We start from the raw sequence: 15,373 nt of genomic DNA on the forward strand, positions 1-15,373 counted from the left end.
AACAGAACACCCAGGAAAGACGCAATCACAAAATGACAGGAGCAATCACACCTCAAGTGAAAGTTTATGATGTTCTGGTTCACAATGAACATTAGTCTCTCCCACTAATGTCAGGCAGTAATTCACTGCTGAACAGCAGCCATAAAATATGATCACTTAGTGGTAAAAATGCAAGAGACAGAGAAATCAGAGCTGGAATATTTAAGCAAAGAGATCTTGTCCTCTGAGGCAACACTGACTTCATTTTCCCAACTTGGGTCAAAGGTTTTCAGATTTATATGGACACCTTAAAGCAAATCGGAATGGTGCTGGCCTTAAGAGTTTAACCTGTAGTTGAAACTGTAACAGCCTGTAACTTATTCCTAAATTTCTAGGCACTTCCTGATGACTGGAGCATTTATGTGCCAATGCCAGCCATAACACACACACACACACAGATCAGAAAAAATAAAAGACATCCAAATTGGTACTTTCCTCACCTCCTTTCCCCCTGCCTCATGTGATGTGAGCACTAAAGGAGTAAAATTACGGTCATCAGAGACAAGGTTGCCAATGATGGGGACCCATGCCTTTCAAACAAAATGGAAAGTCAGTAATTTTCAGGGCAGCCCATGGATAGCTGCTACAGACTAGCTCCTGAACTCCTGAAACTCACAGCAAACTCCCCTACTCTTAGCAAACCCCCTAGCCCCCTCCCGCCCAGCCTTCCCACCTTGAGTCTCTTGTCATATTGCAAAGAACCCTGCAAGGCCCTTGATTCACGCGGGAGATTATTACAGGGCTCAGAGAAACCGGCTCTGTAATTACGGCGGCCGTATGATTTCTATTACCCTGAGACCCCAGTTTCAGTAGCTCACAAAACTTCCCACTAAATCCTCCTGCGGCCCCACAGCTTTCCACGGCTGGGCCTCTGCCCAGAGACTGAATGGGGTCCTGATAACCTCTGGGAAAAGCAGGACCGAGTTATGACAGGGCAAGGGGAGTGGTGCTCAGGGAGCCAGAGTGGTGGGGAAATTCTATTGTTTAGAAAAAAATAAATAAATGGGCCAGTTTCGCTTTTTATTATTTCAAACAACAGACGCGGCAGCCCAGCTTTCCTTTCCCTATTCAGACTGTCCCCCAGGGCCGGCTGAGTCTGCAGGAGTATAGCTGGGCTTCAGCAAAACTATTAAAAAGGCCACTGCTCTGAGCTCGTGGAGCAGAAAGTTTGCTGCCCGCATGGCTTGGCTTTCCCCCAGGAGGGCCACTGGCTCATTCCCCCACACATGACTCTCTGGCCCTGCTTCCCAAATGTTTACGCTTCACCAGTCCCACCACAGTTCTGGAAATTAAGTGTAATGTCCCGGGTGACTGAAATAGAACCTCGCTCCTACCCCCTGCTCCAAAGTAAAAGATGAGAAATGCCAGTAAAAGATGAGAAATGCCAGTCCACAGTTTCTAAAGCCCTAAAGCCCCTGGTCAGGTGTGGCCTGTTATGGCCAGCCTGGCTGACCTCGGGGGACACTTCAAGGCGAGGCTCTGCCCACAGCCTGCCCCACAATGGAGGTCTGTGTGCACTTGGCCTGCCCGGGGGCCTGGAGGTGTCCTCAGCCCCCACTCACAGAGATGGGCCTCGCTCTGATCCCCATCAGGGGACTGGCTTCCACAGGTGAGAGAGTCAGCCCCCATTAGCCTCTGACCACCCTCTGACCAAGAGCACACATTTATTTGCAAGTCAACCGACTTAGGTTTACGATGCTGCCGTGGCCAGGAAACATCTTTTTTTTCCCCCAAGAGAAAATAACTTTCTGTTCTGTTATGTGCAGTGAATTCTCAATATTTATATCATGGACACCATATACCCACCAGCTCAGACAATAGCAAAAAAAAAAAAAATTTCTTCTAAAGGGTCTACTTGGTCTGGCCAGCAAGTGAAAAGATCCTCTGGCCCCTGGTAGGAAGTTGACGGGGTGGGAACCTTCCAGAACATTGAAGGATGTCACCTCTCCTTTCCACTGAGATGGGCTTAGTAGAGACAAGACCTAAAGCACTCCCAGTTCCTTCACTTATTTATTTACCCTCAACAGTGCTTATTTAACCATCAGAGCAAGCAAAGCAGGTCAACAGACATTGCACTGTGTGACTTGCAAATGGGAATGTCTTTGGTATTTAGAATCCACTTTGCCAGCAAATCGAACTCGTTGAATCCTCATGAAGAATGAAGTCACCTGAGCAACCAAAAGAAACATCTTTTCCTGAAGTCCCTGCTCTAAAGCTCGTGGACTCCACCCCCCGCCACCGCACCCCCCACCCCCCGCACGGGGCTTATACGGAGGCTTATCAGACACAATTTCAGCAAGTTTGGTTATCTGATTTCCCAGCTCACTGAAAGCTGGAAGCCACAGCTCAGCAAGGAGGAAGGGTGCTGATGTGGACCAGGACTCCTGGCAGCATCTGGAAGTGATGAGTGACAAGGTGCCCTAGAGGAAGAGCTGGGAAGGCTGCAACAACCAGACACAACATGCCTGCACTTCCCAGCATCCTCCCCGGGTGTCCATGAGCCCAGTCCACTATGTGAGTAGAAATCACAAGAAGGCCAAGGCAGCAAGAAAACATTCAGTTATGTTCAACATAGCCTTTGCAGAAAGGCAGGTGGCTAGGAAATATAATTCTTCAAGCTGTAAAGACAAAGGTTAAATTAATCTGTTCATTTGACATAGAAGGCAGTGACCCCAGTGCGTGGTGGGTTGCCTCCATCACTCTTGCCACATGCCATGGCGTTTCACCAACATACGCTTTCTCTTCCAGCCGCTAGCCATGTGACTGCTTCACACACACACCCAGCCCACACACACTCTTCTCCCTGCCTCTCCCCCTCCACACTCTCACCCTCCAGCCCCACCACCTGTTCCACAAAGATGCACAATCTGAAGAGAGAAAAACAGTGGCTGGGATAGGCCGTCACACCATAGGACAGGATAACAGGTACAATATCGAGATCTGCAGAGAGCATTTCCCCTTGACCATCAAGCTCATACCCACAAACACAGCAAAGAGAAAAGCAGGCATCGAAACTCGGTCTCAGATAAGGCACTGCCGCTTCATCCATCTGGACCGCACGATGTCCAGAAAATTCCAGGGGAAGCCTAATTAAAACAAGCAGGATCTCCGCATGGCAGCATCAGTACTTCCCAGGAGAAAGACTCAAATATGATTATCGGCCAACAGAAAATGAGACCTACTGCCTTGAGTTTTAGAAAGGCTTTTGATCCAAGCAAGAAGGGCACTCTGGGGGACCAGTGCCAACCCACTGAGATCCCAAGCCGAGGCAGGTGACAGAGTACTGCATAGATGGGGACGTGAAACACAGCAGATGGGCCAAGGTCACCCAGGACCGCTGAAGCCAGCAAGCCTCGTTCTGGAGAACGAGGAGGAAAGCTCACGTCCCTGGATCACATGGTTCCACTCCACCTGAAGGCACTTCTGTGCTCCCACAGCATCCATGGTTTCCTCGTCCCACGATCTGGCTCTTAGCCCCAGCAGCAATTCCAGCAGGTACTATATACTTTCCTCCCTCTGTTCCCTGAGTGGATTCCAGATGGATGCACCAGCCAGGAGGACTGAAGAGGGAGGAACAGGCACATCCCTTGCCCCTGTCCATCCTTCCCAACCATCCATGCCTAATAAAGGTCTTGCCTTAGGGCATAAGCCCAAGTTAGACAGAGCACACCATTTAGACTAGGAGCCTGGAGACGCACACCTCTCAGGAGCACACCAGCCCGTGGAAGAGGTGGATCCACACACTCACCCAGTGTGAGTCCCACAACAGTCCTCCATGTGAAGGCAGAGAAGGGACAAGAATACCACTGTCGACCTCAAAACAGCAAGACACCTCCGTAGTGCAAACCTGTATCACTCACCAACCAGGCCCAGGGTAGTAAGAGAACACAAGCCAACATCTGTCCCGCTGGGGACAGGCTGTCCACACGGTCACCGAAATGACTACCCCTTGTCCTACCTTCTTCAGCTTGCCACTTTTGGTGCCCACGAAGGCCAGAGAGTGATTCTTGTAGACGTAAGCGATGACAGAAGTCATGCGGTCCCTGTCCTCCGTGAAGACGGGGATGCCACGCACCATCTCCGACACGCCCAGGGGGGCGTTCATATCCAGGCCACAGAAGTTGTCATCAATGGTTAAGAGCTGAAAAGGAAGAGGGAGAAGAATTAGAAGCTAGCAACTCGCACTGAGTCAGGGAACTCTGGAGCTAGGAGAATCCTTAGAGATGAATCACCTGGTATAAATCACTGCTTTATCACATGAAAAACTCAGCTCTGGAGAAACTAGGTAGCCTGTCAACAGTCATCTAGGTAGACTGCAGAAAGTCACATGGCAGAAAGTCACAGATCCCTGGAGTCTTCTTTCTACCACACTCTGCAGCCTCTCTGCCCCACCTCCGGCTGCTCCAGGTACCATCTTGACAGCCCATCATCACCATGACTTAGGAAAGCACTGGGCCACCACTCACGAGCATGGGACCCAGACATCCCTGATAGGGAGTGAGTGGGGCAAGGTCTCCATATCTACACACTTACTGTCGAGCAGACACAGAGATCAGGACACAAAGGTGTGGAACAGAGAAATAGGAATGTTAACACATGCACAGACGTTAATGTTAACAATGTTAACACCATGGCAGAGACGTGTATGGACAATTAGTCAGGGAAAGGAGGAAAGGGAAGAGTGGAAAGTTTGTGGATGAATTCAGTCGGGCCACAAGTGCCTCCCTATGTCCCATCCCAGCCTCCTCCTTTCACAGCATAATGAAGAAGGGCAGCCCTGACACTGTCATACTCTCACCAGCGTTTCCCAAATTGCCTTCCATGGAACACAAGTCCCACAAGATTTTCTACCATAAACGGGTTCCTTGGGCAAATGATTTTGGGCAATGTCCTGAAACCCAGTACATTCTAACATCATGTAAGACATTCCTAATTGTTACCAAAAAATGTCTGAAAAGTCTTTTTAGGAAGAAATAGCTTTAAAATTCTCTCAGCATTTTTTCCGAACAATTTATTTCCTAAACCATTTTTTTCACAGGAATACTTTTTAGCATCCCTTAAAGAAGACAGTCCCGGGATTCCCAGGTACCCCGTGGGACACAGGGACCCAACTCTGGCTTCTGATTCCGGGACAATTTCAGGAGTCAGGAACCAACAAGTAAAGCCATTTCTGCACCCTACCCTACCCCCATTGTTTTAGCTGAGTGTCTCCCTGTTTCATTGCAGCCTCCCAGATCCCCATGTAAGCAGAGGGTCACAGCTAGAAAGTCCTCCTAGGGAGTGGCGAAGACCCCGACAATGGCTGCTGAGGGGCCTCCAGCGCCCCGCACTGAGCAGCTTGGGGGTTGGCACTGACCTCCCTGAGGCTCTAAGATCCTACGCTGGATTTCTCCCTTTTTCTCGGAAGAACTGTCTCTCCTAAGAGTCATTCCATCTCTCTGTGCTTTGATTTTCCACTCTATAAAGATGAAGGAAACAAACTCCACTTTTTGATGGGCGTCCATAAAGCCTATAGAGCTCATGCCTGTAAACGCCTTTGGACTTTTCAGAGAAAGCAGGGAAATAAAATACAAGGTGTCATTTTTTAAAGGCTCCAATCCAGCCAAAGGAAGAGGCTTCTGGAGAACCAGCAGGCAGGCTCTTGCCAGCAGAGCCACATCAAAGTGGCCAACTCCGAGCTTTCCAGGGATGCAGGGGCCCTCATCTCCCTCCCAGCAGTGGGGGGCAGGGGTGGCAGGCAATGTCTGTGTGCCGAGCATCTCGACCTCCCTCTTATCGTGGTGGGGGCAGCCAGGGCAGGGGGGAGCACGTACAGCCACGTGCAGTGCAGACGTCCACCCCACATCCTGTTTTGGCCTCTCTCGCATCGTCTAATCCAACAGCCCAGACCAAACACAACCCCTACCTCGCTCAGTCATGTCTGACTCTTTGCGACCCCATGGACTGTAGCCCACCAGGCTTCTCTGTCCATAGGGAGAATACTGAAGTGGGTTGCCATTGCCTTCTCCAGGGGATCTTCCCGACCCAGGGATCAAACCCAGGTCTCCTGCATCACAGGTGGGTTCTTTATTGTCTGAGCCACCAGGGAAGCCTCTACTACCTCCACTCCCTCCAAAAACAACTGCAGGAGTCAAAGGCAAGAGGAAGCTTTCAAGGTCCAGTCTGACCTTTATGGTTTTTTCCTAAAATGAGGAATTGGGGAAAAGAGAGACAGCTAAGGTGGACAGTAGAAGAAATGGAGAGGAAACAGGAAGAAAAAAAACCCAGATAAAGGACAATGTCTTCTCCCTGATGGACATAACCACGGTGACTGCCAAGCATTCAGAGGGCAGCTTAGGGATCTTCATGGCCTTGCACATTCCTGCCTCTGGTCCTGTCCTCACGCTGGACGTTCTCAGCCCTAAACTGTGCTGCCGGGATGTCTGCCTTTAGCCAAAGGATCTCACCCACTACTACCGTTTTCCAAGTAGATAAGGCTGAAGGACTGTCCACTCTCCACAAGGGGAAACTGAGGCAGGGAACAAGGCCATCCATGTTTCCCACCACACCTGGTACAAACACACACCGCCTTGACCTGACACGACTCAGGCTGTTCAGCCCCTAGGACTGCAATTCTGAGTTTTAAGTAACCAGATAACTTTCTTCTTCACTGGGCAGAACACGAGATGAAAACCATCCAACCTACAAAAACAAAAGTGTGCATTCAGCCAATGGCTGTGTTAAATCCTTGCTTGCTCAGAGGCAGAAGGTCAGGGACCCACAAGTGTTTACCACGGCGGCATCTTGCACCGCAAAAGCCCTGGTGAGAAATGTTTTCATCGGCGGGGGACAGTGAGAACAGCTCAGCCTGGTGTCCTGGCAGCCAGGACTCTACCAGTTTCAGCTCAGGTCAGCTCCCTGCGAGACCCACACAGGGGGCAGATCCGGGGCTCCTCACCTAGACCTGCAGGTATGCCCCCAAATTGCTGACCTCATGGTATTGTCATCAGGCTCGAATGAAGCCAAGGCCACACCTGGGGCTCCTACCGCGGCCCTAGGATTCCGGAGACATGAGAGCTTCCCACTCAGACTCCCCTGTGTCTTGGTTTCTCCCTCTGAGCGGGGCCCTAGGTGAAAAAGGGGTGATGGAGACCCTGGACCAGGAGCCTGAACCAGACACCAGCCTGAGGGTGCATGGATACTGAGGTCCCCATCTGTGGCGCAGGGTGGGGGCGGGGTCTTACTCTTCACTTCCTCCAGCTGGGGTTGATAAGGGAAGGATTTTTAACAGTGAAGGGGTGGGAGAAAACACAAGACTTGGGTTCACATGGCAGCTGAGCAGCTTCCCAAGCATACACCTTGGCACAGCCTCCTCGCATTCTCTGGGCCTACCATTCCTTGACAGTAAAATATCAAGATGGGCTCATCCTGAGACCAAGGAGACACAACAGGTGTGAAGGCACTGGCTAAACTGGAGAGCCCTCAAGGTAGTGTCTCTTCGGGTTCATTTTTCTGATGGAAACCCTGCCCAGAACAGCCTTGGGCAGGGGGCGGGAAGGTGCAGCAGGGAGTGGCCCTTGCATGCTCCCGGCCAGAACATAGCTCTCTGAGGACACCATCCCCAGAGACTGAGCCAAAGCATCAGAGTAATTGCAGCATGGGAGGAGAGGAGAGCAGAGGGAGGGTCCCACAGGGCCTGCAGACCCTGGGGGGCTGGGGTGTGGGGAGCAGATGCCAGGACCCATGGAAGGGAAGCCTAACTGGTGAACACCTTCGACAAGTGAAGGCTGGAGCAGGTTCCTGAGCACCCTGGGCAACAGGGGAGGAGAGTGTGTGCTCCTCCAGCCCTGGCCGAGCTCTCCCCTGGGCTCCATTAACAGCAAGATTAGAGCTGGAGCCAGAGGAGCCAGGAAGGGGCTGGGCTCCGTGGTAATCAGGAGCCGGGCGCGCCTGCAGGCCCTCTCTCCTGCCAGTCCACAAATACCCACGAATGAACTCTGGCCACCTCTCCAGTGCTTATTCATTAGACAGCAGCTTCATTCTTACCAGGGAAAGAGATTAGCGTCTGCTGCACGGGAATGTATGCGGTGGGCACCCCTGTGAACAGACCCCAAAGCCTCGGACAGGGCCATAGCCTCTGGGGTCCCTTCTGGCCCATTATGAAGATACCAGATCTGCTTTGCACAGATGTCCTCATGGGGTGCCTGACTTGTAAAGTGAGACTGGTGATACACTGGATTCCAGGGGCTGGCCATGAGCTCAAGGACGGCACCGTATTTTAGGCATGTTTGTACCCTTAGCTCTGTTCCTCGTTCATAATAGGTTAAGACATATATATTAAACAGAAAATGCATGGATGAATTGATGGATGACTAAATAAAGACCTGAGTCTCAAAATAGCTAACACTATTTTGGAACTAGAGCCAGAAAGCCGAGGTTAGAATCCTAGCTCCACCACTTAGTGTTGTGTGACCTGGGGCACGTTATTTAACTTCTCTGTGCCCCAGGTTTTCATAGGTAGTATAGGGATAATAATAATAGCATATACTTCCCAGTACTGTAGAGAGGATTCAATGGCTAATTCATGTAGACCAACCTCTGGCCATGAGTAAGTGCCAAGAGAGTGTTGGGCTTCCCAGGTGGCTCGGTGGTAAAGAATCCACCTGCCAATGCAAGAGACCTGAGTTCAATTCCCGGGTTGAGAAGATCCCCTGGAGAAGGAAATGGCAACCCAGTCCAGTATTCTTGCCTGAAAAATCCCATGGACAGAGGAGCCTGGTGGGCTACAACCCATGGGGTCTCGAAAGAGTGGGGTACAACTCAGCAACTAAACAGCAACAACAAACCAGACAGCGGTTAGCTCTAGTTACTGTTGGTTACCCTTGTGTGTGTGTGAAAGTCGCTCAAATGTGTCCGACTCTTTGTGACCCCATGGACTATACAGTTCATGGAAATCTCCAAGCCAGAATACTGAAGTGGGTAGCCTTTCCCTTCTCCAGGGGATCTTCCCAACCCAGGGATTGAATCCAGGTCATCTATAGACAATTCAAATAACCTTTGTGAGTCTTAGAATCTTTGGGGAAATTCATGATACCTGTCTCAGAGAGGTGTGATCAAGATTAAAGGCACTAAGGTTATCAAGATGAAAGAGCAAAGGTGGTTCTTCCTAAAGATCTATCAGGCCAATGAGGCTGATTAAGGAGAAAAAGTCTTAGGTCCAGAAGAGTTAGGGCTGGGTGTATGTGTTAGTCCCTCAGTCACATCCGACTCTTTGAGATCTGAGAGAATCTTGCCCGGAGAATCCCATGGACTGTAGCCCGCCAGGCTCCTCTGTCCATGGAATTCTCCAGGCAAGAATACTGGAGTAGGGTGCCATTCCCTTCTCCAGGGGATCTTCCCAACCCAGGGATCAAACCAGGGTCTCCTGCATCACAGGCGGATTCTTTACCGTCTGAGCCACCAGGGAAGCCCTGGTTAGAGTTAGGGCCGCTCCTTGGAAATGCAAATTCTGGTCACCCTCACCCCAGATCTACTGGATCAGAAACTCTGGAGCTGGGGCTCAGAGATCTGTATCTTAACCCCTTCCCAGATGATTTAGTAAGAAGCACCATCCCAGGTCACCACGGGGGTCTCTTCCTGGCTGAGGGTGCCACAGACTAGGCCCAGGAGAGAACGCCATGTGACAAGCAAAACCACCAGAGCAGGACCCACTAGACCTGGAGGCAGAGGGGCCCTGTGGCAGCCTCCCCGAGCCGAGCAGCAGTGGTGGAGGTGGCGTGGGGAGCCAGAGCTGACACTCCGAATTACAATCTAATAGCTTACCGCGCTTACCTCGCACTCAGCGGCAAAGGTTACCGTGCAATTACGTGTCGCTACATACAAATGACAGAGCAGTTACGGTTACTTTACCAATTACAGGGAAATTGCTCCCACTCTGCAGAGGGACTGGCACTCTGAAAAGCTCTATCATCTCCACAGAAAGGGGATTTTAAGTGCTGCCAGCATCCTTCCTGCTCAGTCTCCCCAGGCTGCAGGGCAGAGCTGCAGAGCAGCCACCCAAGGACCCCAGCGGTTTCTGGTGGTCTCTGCAGAGACCCTCTGAGAAGGGCTGAAGAAGGAGTAGACCTGGGAGACAGTGGGCATCACCCTCCGGCCCCTGCCCCACCATCACCCTCATAACCTGGGCCAATCCATCCTGAAGCCCTCCAGTGACGAGGCCTTGGGTGGGGACCTGATTCTGAAATCACTCTTCGTCCTGGCTAGCATGGCCCCCGGCCTGGTTCCAGATGCATCCCTCTTGCTGGGTGGAGCTGTTTTAGCCCTGCCCTTAGTCACCCCACCTTTGCAGAAACCCCAGATTGAGCCCTTATTATGGAAAGATCAGAACTAGACCAGAGCTCAGTGGTCCAAAAGCAGTGCTAATGAGATAAAGGTCACCAGGTCCATGCCCCTGTGGGCCAATTAGCTCGGCTCTGGGACCTGGTCTCTTCCATAGCCATAGGCTGCCCCTTTCACCCCAGATGTCCGCTGTTTACAAATATCCCAGACTGATCCAAAGGAGGCTGACCAGGTGAGCCTGCGGAGATGGGCGAATCCTCCACCTGGGGATACAGCTGCCAACCGCTCTGTGCCGGCAGTCGCCGTCTCTGAACCCAGGAAGGAAAAATACAAAGTCGACCTGGTCCTCCCATTGCTCATGGTAGCTCCTGGCCCAGCAGAGAGAGGAATCCTTCCATCTGGGAGCAAACTCATTCTCTAGCTCTCTCTGAAGGCAAAAGTAGCATCCACCCTCAAGCCGCCTAGTCCTGAGCACCCCGCACCCACCCCCAAAGCTAGGAGGCTGGACCATTATGGGAAAGAAGGCATCCAAGACCTTCCCAAGCTCACACACTGCGGGGCCTTCAGTTGGGCCTTTTTCCATCCAACTCTTGGTCTCTTAGGCTACTGGAACTCTCCATTGCCACTAGAGGACACTGAGGCACCAGATGAAGACGACAGTATTTACTGTTCCTCACTGATTACCCTGCTTGAGAGTGTTTAGGAGGATCTACTAGGCACCAAGCAGCAGGTGAGGACCTAACAATAGAAAGATGGCTTGGAGGACCTGCAGACCAGGTCCATGACTAGGCAAGGCCATGTGTGCCCAGCTTCAGTTGTGCACCGCAGCTGGAGGGACAGAGGGTGGGACCATGACTGCTGAGGGGGCAGTAAGGTTTCAAGGAAGAGGCAACACTGGGGGTCACTTGAGGGTTCCCCATCCAGGACAGGACATGGCCATGCTTTCACGCATTGTGCAGTTTCAGAGGAAAATGACCCCAGAGCTTAGAACTGAACAGCCCCATTTTACAGAAGAGAAAAATGGAGTCTTAGAGAGTGAATTGACCTCTCATGTTCTATCAAGGTACTGAGAAATAGATACCAGAACCCCAAATTCCAAGTTTGAAGGGGAAAAAAGTGGTATTGCATAGAGGCTTCCTCTAGGGTACTGGAGGGTGGCCCCAAAAGGACCAGGATCAGGGAACAGGTCTCTCAACATGCCAGGATGAGAGAGACTGCTGGAGGGACAGGCCTGACTTCTTTTGCTACTATCCAGGAAAAGCCTTCTGCCCTTCTGTGATCTCTGGGAGAAATTGAACCTCCTGTCTGGAGCAGGCCCTTGGCCAGTCATCAGAGTGGGCTTCCTCCTCTCCTGAGCCAACCTGTCCCTAAGGAGAGGGAAAGCTGAAGTTTAGAAAAGAAACACAAGTTAGGAGAAAAACAGGTGCCTGTTGATGTGGAAGAGTAAAGGTCTTTAGATTTTTCATGCTCAGCAGCCCCAAACATGTACCCACTAATTAATTACACTTACACTTTTACACACACATACACACACACATACTGGGAGCTGACCAGAGTAGAGCTCCACAGGAAACAGGGAATAGGTGAATTACACATGTGGGATTCCTTTATAAAGGGAGATATTGATCAGGTAAGTACAGTAGCTCATGTCTAAATACAGACTCTAGCTGTATATCTCTGCAGTGCAGGAAGGTAATGATCCCCGCTTACTGGGGCCAGATCTCAAATAGAACCGCTGACCCCATGGCATTCATAGATGTGCCAGGCTCTGATGCCCGCAGTGTATCTATCCCTGGAGACGACTCTGTGTGCCCTCTGACAGCAGGCTGGGAGGGAAGCAGGGAGAGTCCTCAGGGAGGCAGGAACCTCATGGGGAGGCTCTGGTTGGCTTAAGGTTACTCTCATCAGAAAGCTTGTTTCTCCATAAAATATTCCCATGTGCCTTGAGTACTCATTTCTAAAACAAAGAAAGAGATCCAAAAACTCAGACAATATCGCCCTACGATTGTTTGCTGTTTTTCATAAACTTTGCTCTTTTTCATAATTTCTAACCCTCTCCAAAGCTCTGCCCAGGGCTCAGGCTGATCCCAGGCAGTCAGACTCACTTCAGAGCCAGAGAAACCCCAGTAGAGGCAAAGGTTGGCCCCACACCTCGGCCATGAGCCCAGATGTCAAGAAAAGAGCATGAAGGAGAGGAGACGTTTCCAGCTAGATCCTCCCTGTGGTCACCTTCCTGTGCCCCTCTGGTTTTTGTAAGGCAGAAGGGAATGGCTCCACGTTGGCACATGGCGCTAGTGTCACCTCATTTACAAAGTTAGTGGAAAGAAGGAAAAAAGACAACTCACGGAGTTGTTCTGCCTCATCCACTTAGTTACTAACACATTATCTCAGAACAGCTCTTTATTGTGTCTTTTTCAATGAGATTGAAGGAGAAATGAATGTGCAGAGAAAGAGAGAGGAAGCCAGCAAACCGCAGTCACAGTAACCTGGTTAGACCAACACGTTAGTGAAGGGGCTTTGTGAAAAGTGTCTTGGGGTTGGAAAAAGAACCCAGTGAATCACACCAAGATTCCCAATGAGCTATGCGCCCTGTTTCTAAGCATCTCACAGAGATGGATACCAGAATACGGATCATCTAAGTGGCCATTCACTCATCATGATAACAAGTTATCTTTCTAATAGGCAACTAATGCCACTAATTTGAGCTGCTTTCCCAAGAGAGGGACACTAAGCCCACTCCGGGCTGTAACCAATGGCAAGCTGTAGCAATACACCCCTCCTAGGAATTGCTGAGCATGGCAGGCAAAGAGCAGCTCCAAGTCAGGAACCCCAGGGATCAAACCCCTGACCGTCTCCTCATTAGCTCAGCTGCTGAGAGCCCCAGGTTCCTCCCTCTGGGTAAGCAGAGAGGGCCATGGCACCACGACCAGAGATTCAGGCTGGCCAAACAAGAGAAACGGATGAGTCTCCACTAGTCCAGTTCTGCAGGTAACCTCAATGACGGGTTCAGTGCAGAAGCCAAAGCTGGACCCCCGGGAAAGACCAAAGGCGGCCTTGGAATGGCACCAAGCAAAACCCACAGGTGCTGTCCCTTTCCTTGGGTACCTTAAGCTTCAGAGGTCCCAGCGGCTGCCTGCCAAGGACCAAGAGCCACCTCCCCATCCCCCAGCCCATCAGTTCCATTTCCCCACTGCTCTCCCTGTCTCCTGCAGACAACCTGAGCCGCCACCGGAACTGTAATTGGAGTGGGGCACACCACAATGATTAAGTTTGCGTGTTTTCTGGCCGGCGCTGGGAAGCAGTGGCCCCGCTAGCCAGGCTGAATTACGGGGGAGGTCATTCCCTTGTTAGGAGGAATAAATTTTATTAGCCCCAGTCTCGTTGCCATGCATCTTCCCCCTCTTCGCTCCTTGGGCCCAAGTGTGGGTCTGGATAATGTTGCCGGCATGCAGGATAAATCAGCTGAACAAATCCCATTATATTTTGGAACACTGACAGAGACACAGTAATGACACCAAGACTGGGAAAAGATGCAGGCTTTCTTCTCCCCCCGCTGATGCCGTTTCATATATGCGGACAGCATGCGGGGCCCAATTCACTAGGAAAAATTTAAAAAATATGTAAATTGAGGGACTGAATGGAGAACTCCGTGAGTTGTCTTTTTTCCTTCTTTCCACTAACTTTGTAAATGAGGTGATGCCAGTGCCGTGTGCCAATGTGGAGCCATTCCCTTCTGCCTTACAAAAACCAGAGGGGCACAGGAAGGTGACCGCAGGGAGGATCTAGCTGGAAACGTCTCCTCTCCTTCAAAGGCTTTGACTTTGTATTCACATCACGTGCTGGATGACAGGGAAGGTGGGTGGGCACGCTCCAGGCCTGGGATTCCGAACATAACATCTGGGTCTGGCACAGCCCAAATTTCTCAAAAGCAGACATCGGTGGCGGAAAAAAAAAAAAAAAAAAAACTTTAAGTATGAAAGCACAGCAATATTATTAAATCCCTTTCTGTCTCCTCAGGTGGTTACGGTAACCAAAGGAGAGTATACGGATGAAGCCATGAGCTATTTCAGTGTTCTACAAATATAAGGTGCTCTGTGTCTATCATCACTTATGAATGTCTCTGTATTTCTCTTTCCCTAGGAGTCTCAGCACACTTTATTAAGGGATATGGTTTTATTGCCTCCTTCTAAAAGATGAAATGTATGATTCAAAGCAAAAGGGAAACCACTCACCAGCTCAGTGACCTCTCATGAGATGGACCTGGCTGAGACTCAAAGACCCAAGCCCGCAGGCCAGCATCCTGGCCAAGACACCACCCTAAGGGGATGATAGGAGTTGAAGGGAAGGCAGACCTGGATGGATAAGTTGGGCTGGTCTGTCTGCTGACCGAATAAGAGGCTCGGTTGCTAATTTGGGCTGGGCCATTGCACACCGTCTAGGGGGGTGTGTGCATGAGTGTGTGTGTACACGGGTGTGGGTACATGGCTGTACTTGCGGTGTGAGCTGCTGTGTGTGGTGTGGGGGTGTGGGGGAGGATCCATCACAGAAACGGGGAGCCTCAGGGATGCCTTGCACAGAGTATGAGTGTAAGTGAGAAAGTGAAGCACAGCAGAGAGAGCGACAGAGAGAAAAGACAGGGTGGGACATCCAAGCAGAGAGGATGTGTGTGCACGTGTGGGTGTGCGCCGGGGTGCATGCCTCTGTGCGCGGCTTCATGAAGTCAGGGTCAGAATCTCAGCGTGAAGACATGGCGAGGCCGCCCCATGCCCTAATCCCCTGCTTGGCAAACCCCGCCCTGCGGCCACGGCAGCTGTCTGTGTTCACATCTGCAGGCCTGATTCCTGGATCTCATCACCCTCCCTGCTGGCCCGATGGGCTCCAGAGTGGTTCCTGCCTAGGAGGCCAGCTTCAAGCCCCTTCCTCTCACCAGGTCCAGCTCATCACCTGGAGCTTGGCCACCATCAGGGACCCAAAGCCCTGCATATACTTGGCCGGGGTGTAACTTTTATTGCAAATG

The 15,373-nt window shown here is 51.1% G+C and overlaps 1 protein-coding gene across 3 annotated transcripts in view; it reads right to left on the minus strand.

Annotated features, from left to right (window-relative positions):
* The window catches only part of PLXNA4 (plexin A4), a 487,488-nt gene that overhangs the window by 391,837 nt on the left and 80,278 nt on the right, over window positions 1–15,373 (minus strand). For all 3 annotated transcript variants that reach the window (XM_069586982.1, XM_069586983.1, XM_069586984.1), the window contains exon 3: window positions 3,998–4,180. In XM_069586982.1, the coding sequence (XP_069443083.1) occupies window positions 3,998–4,180 (183 nt within the window). The remainder of the gene's footprint in view (window positions 1–3,997; window positions 4,181–15,373) is intronic.

This window comes from Ovis canadensis, chromosome 4, assembly GCF_042477335.2.
Source record: "Ovis canadensis isolate MfBH-ARS-UI-01 breed Bighorn chromosome 4, ARS-UI_OviCan_v2, whole genome shotgun sequence".
In the NCBI taxonomy this organism is placed as follows: Eukaryota; Metazoa; Chordata; class Mammalia; order Artiodactyla; family Bovidae; genus Ovis; species Ovis canadensis.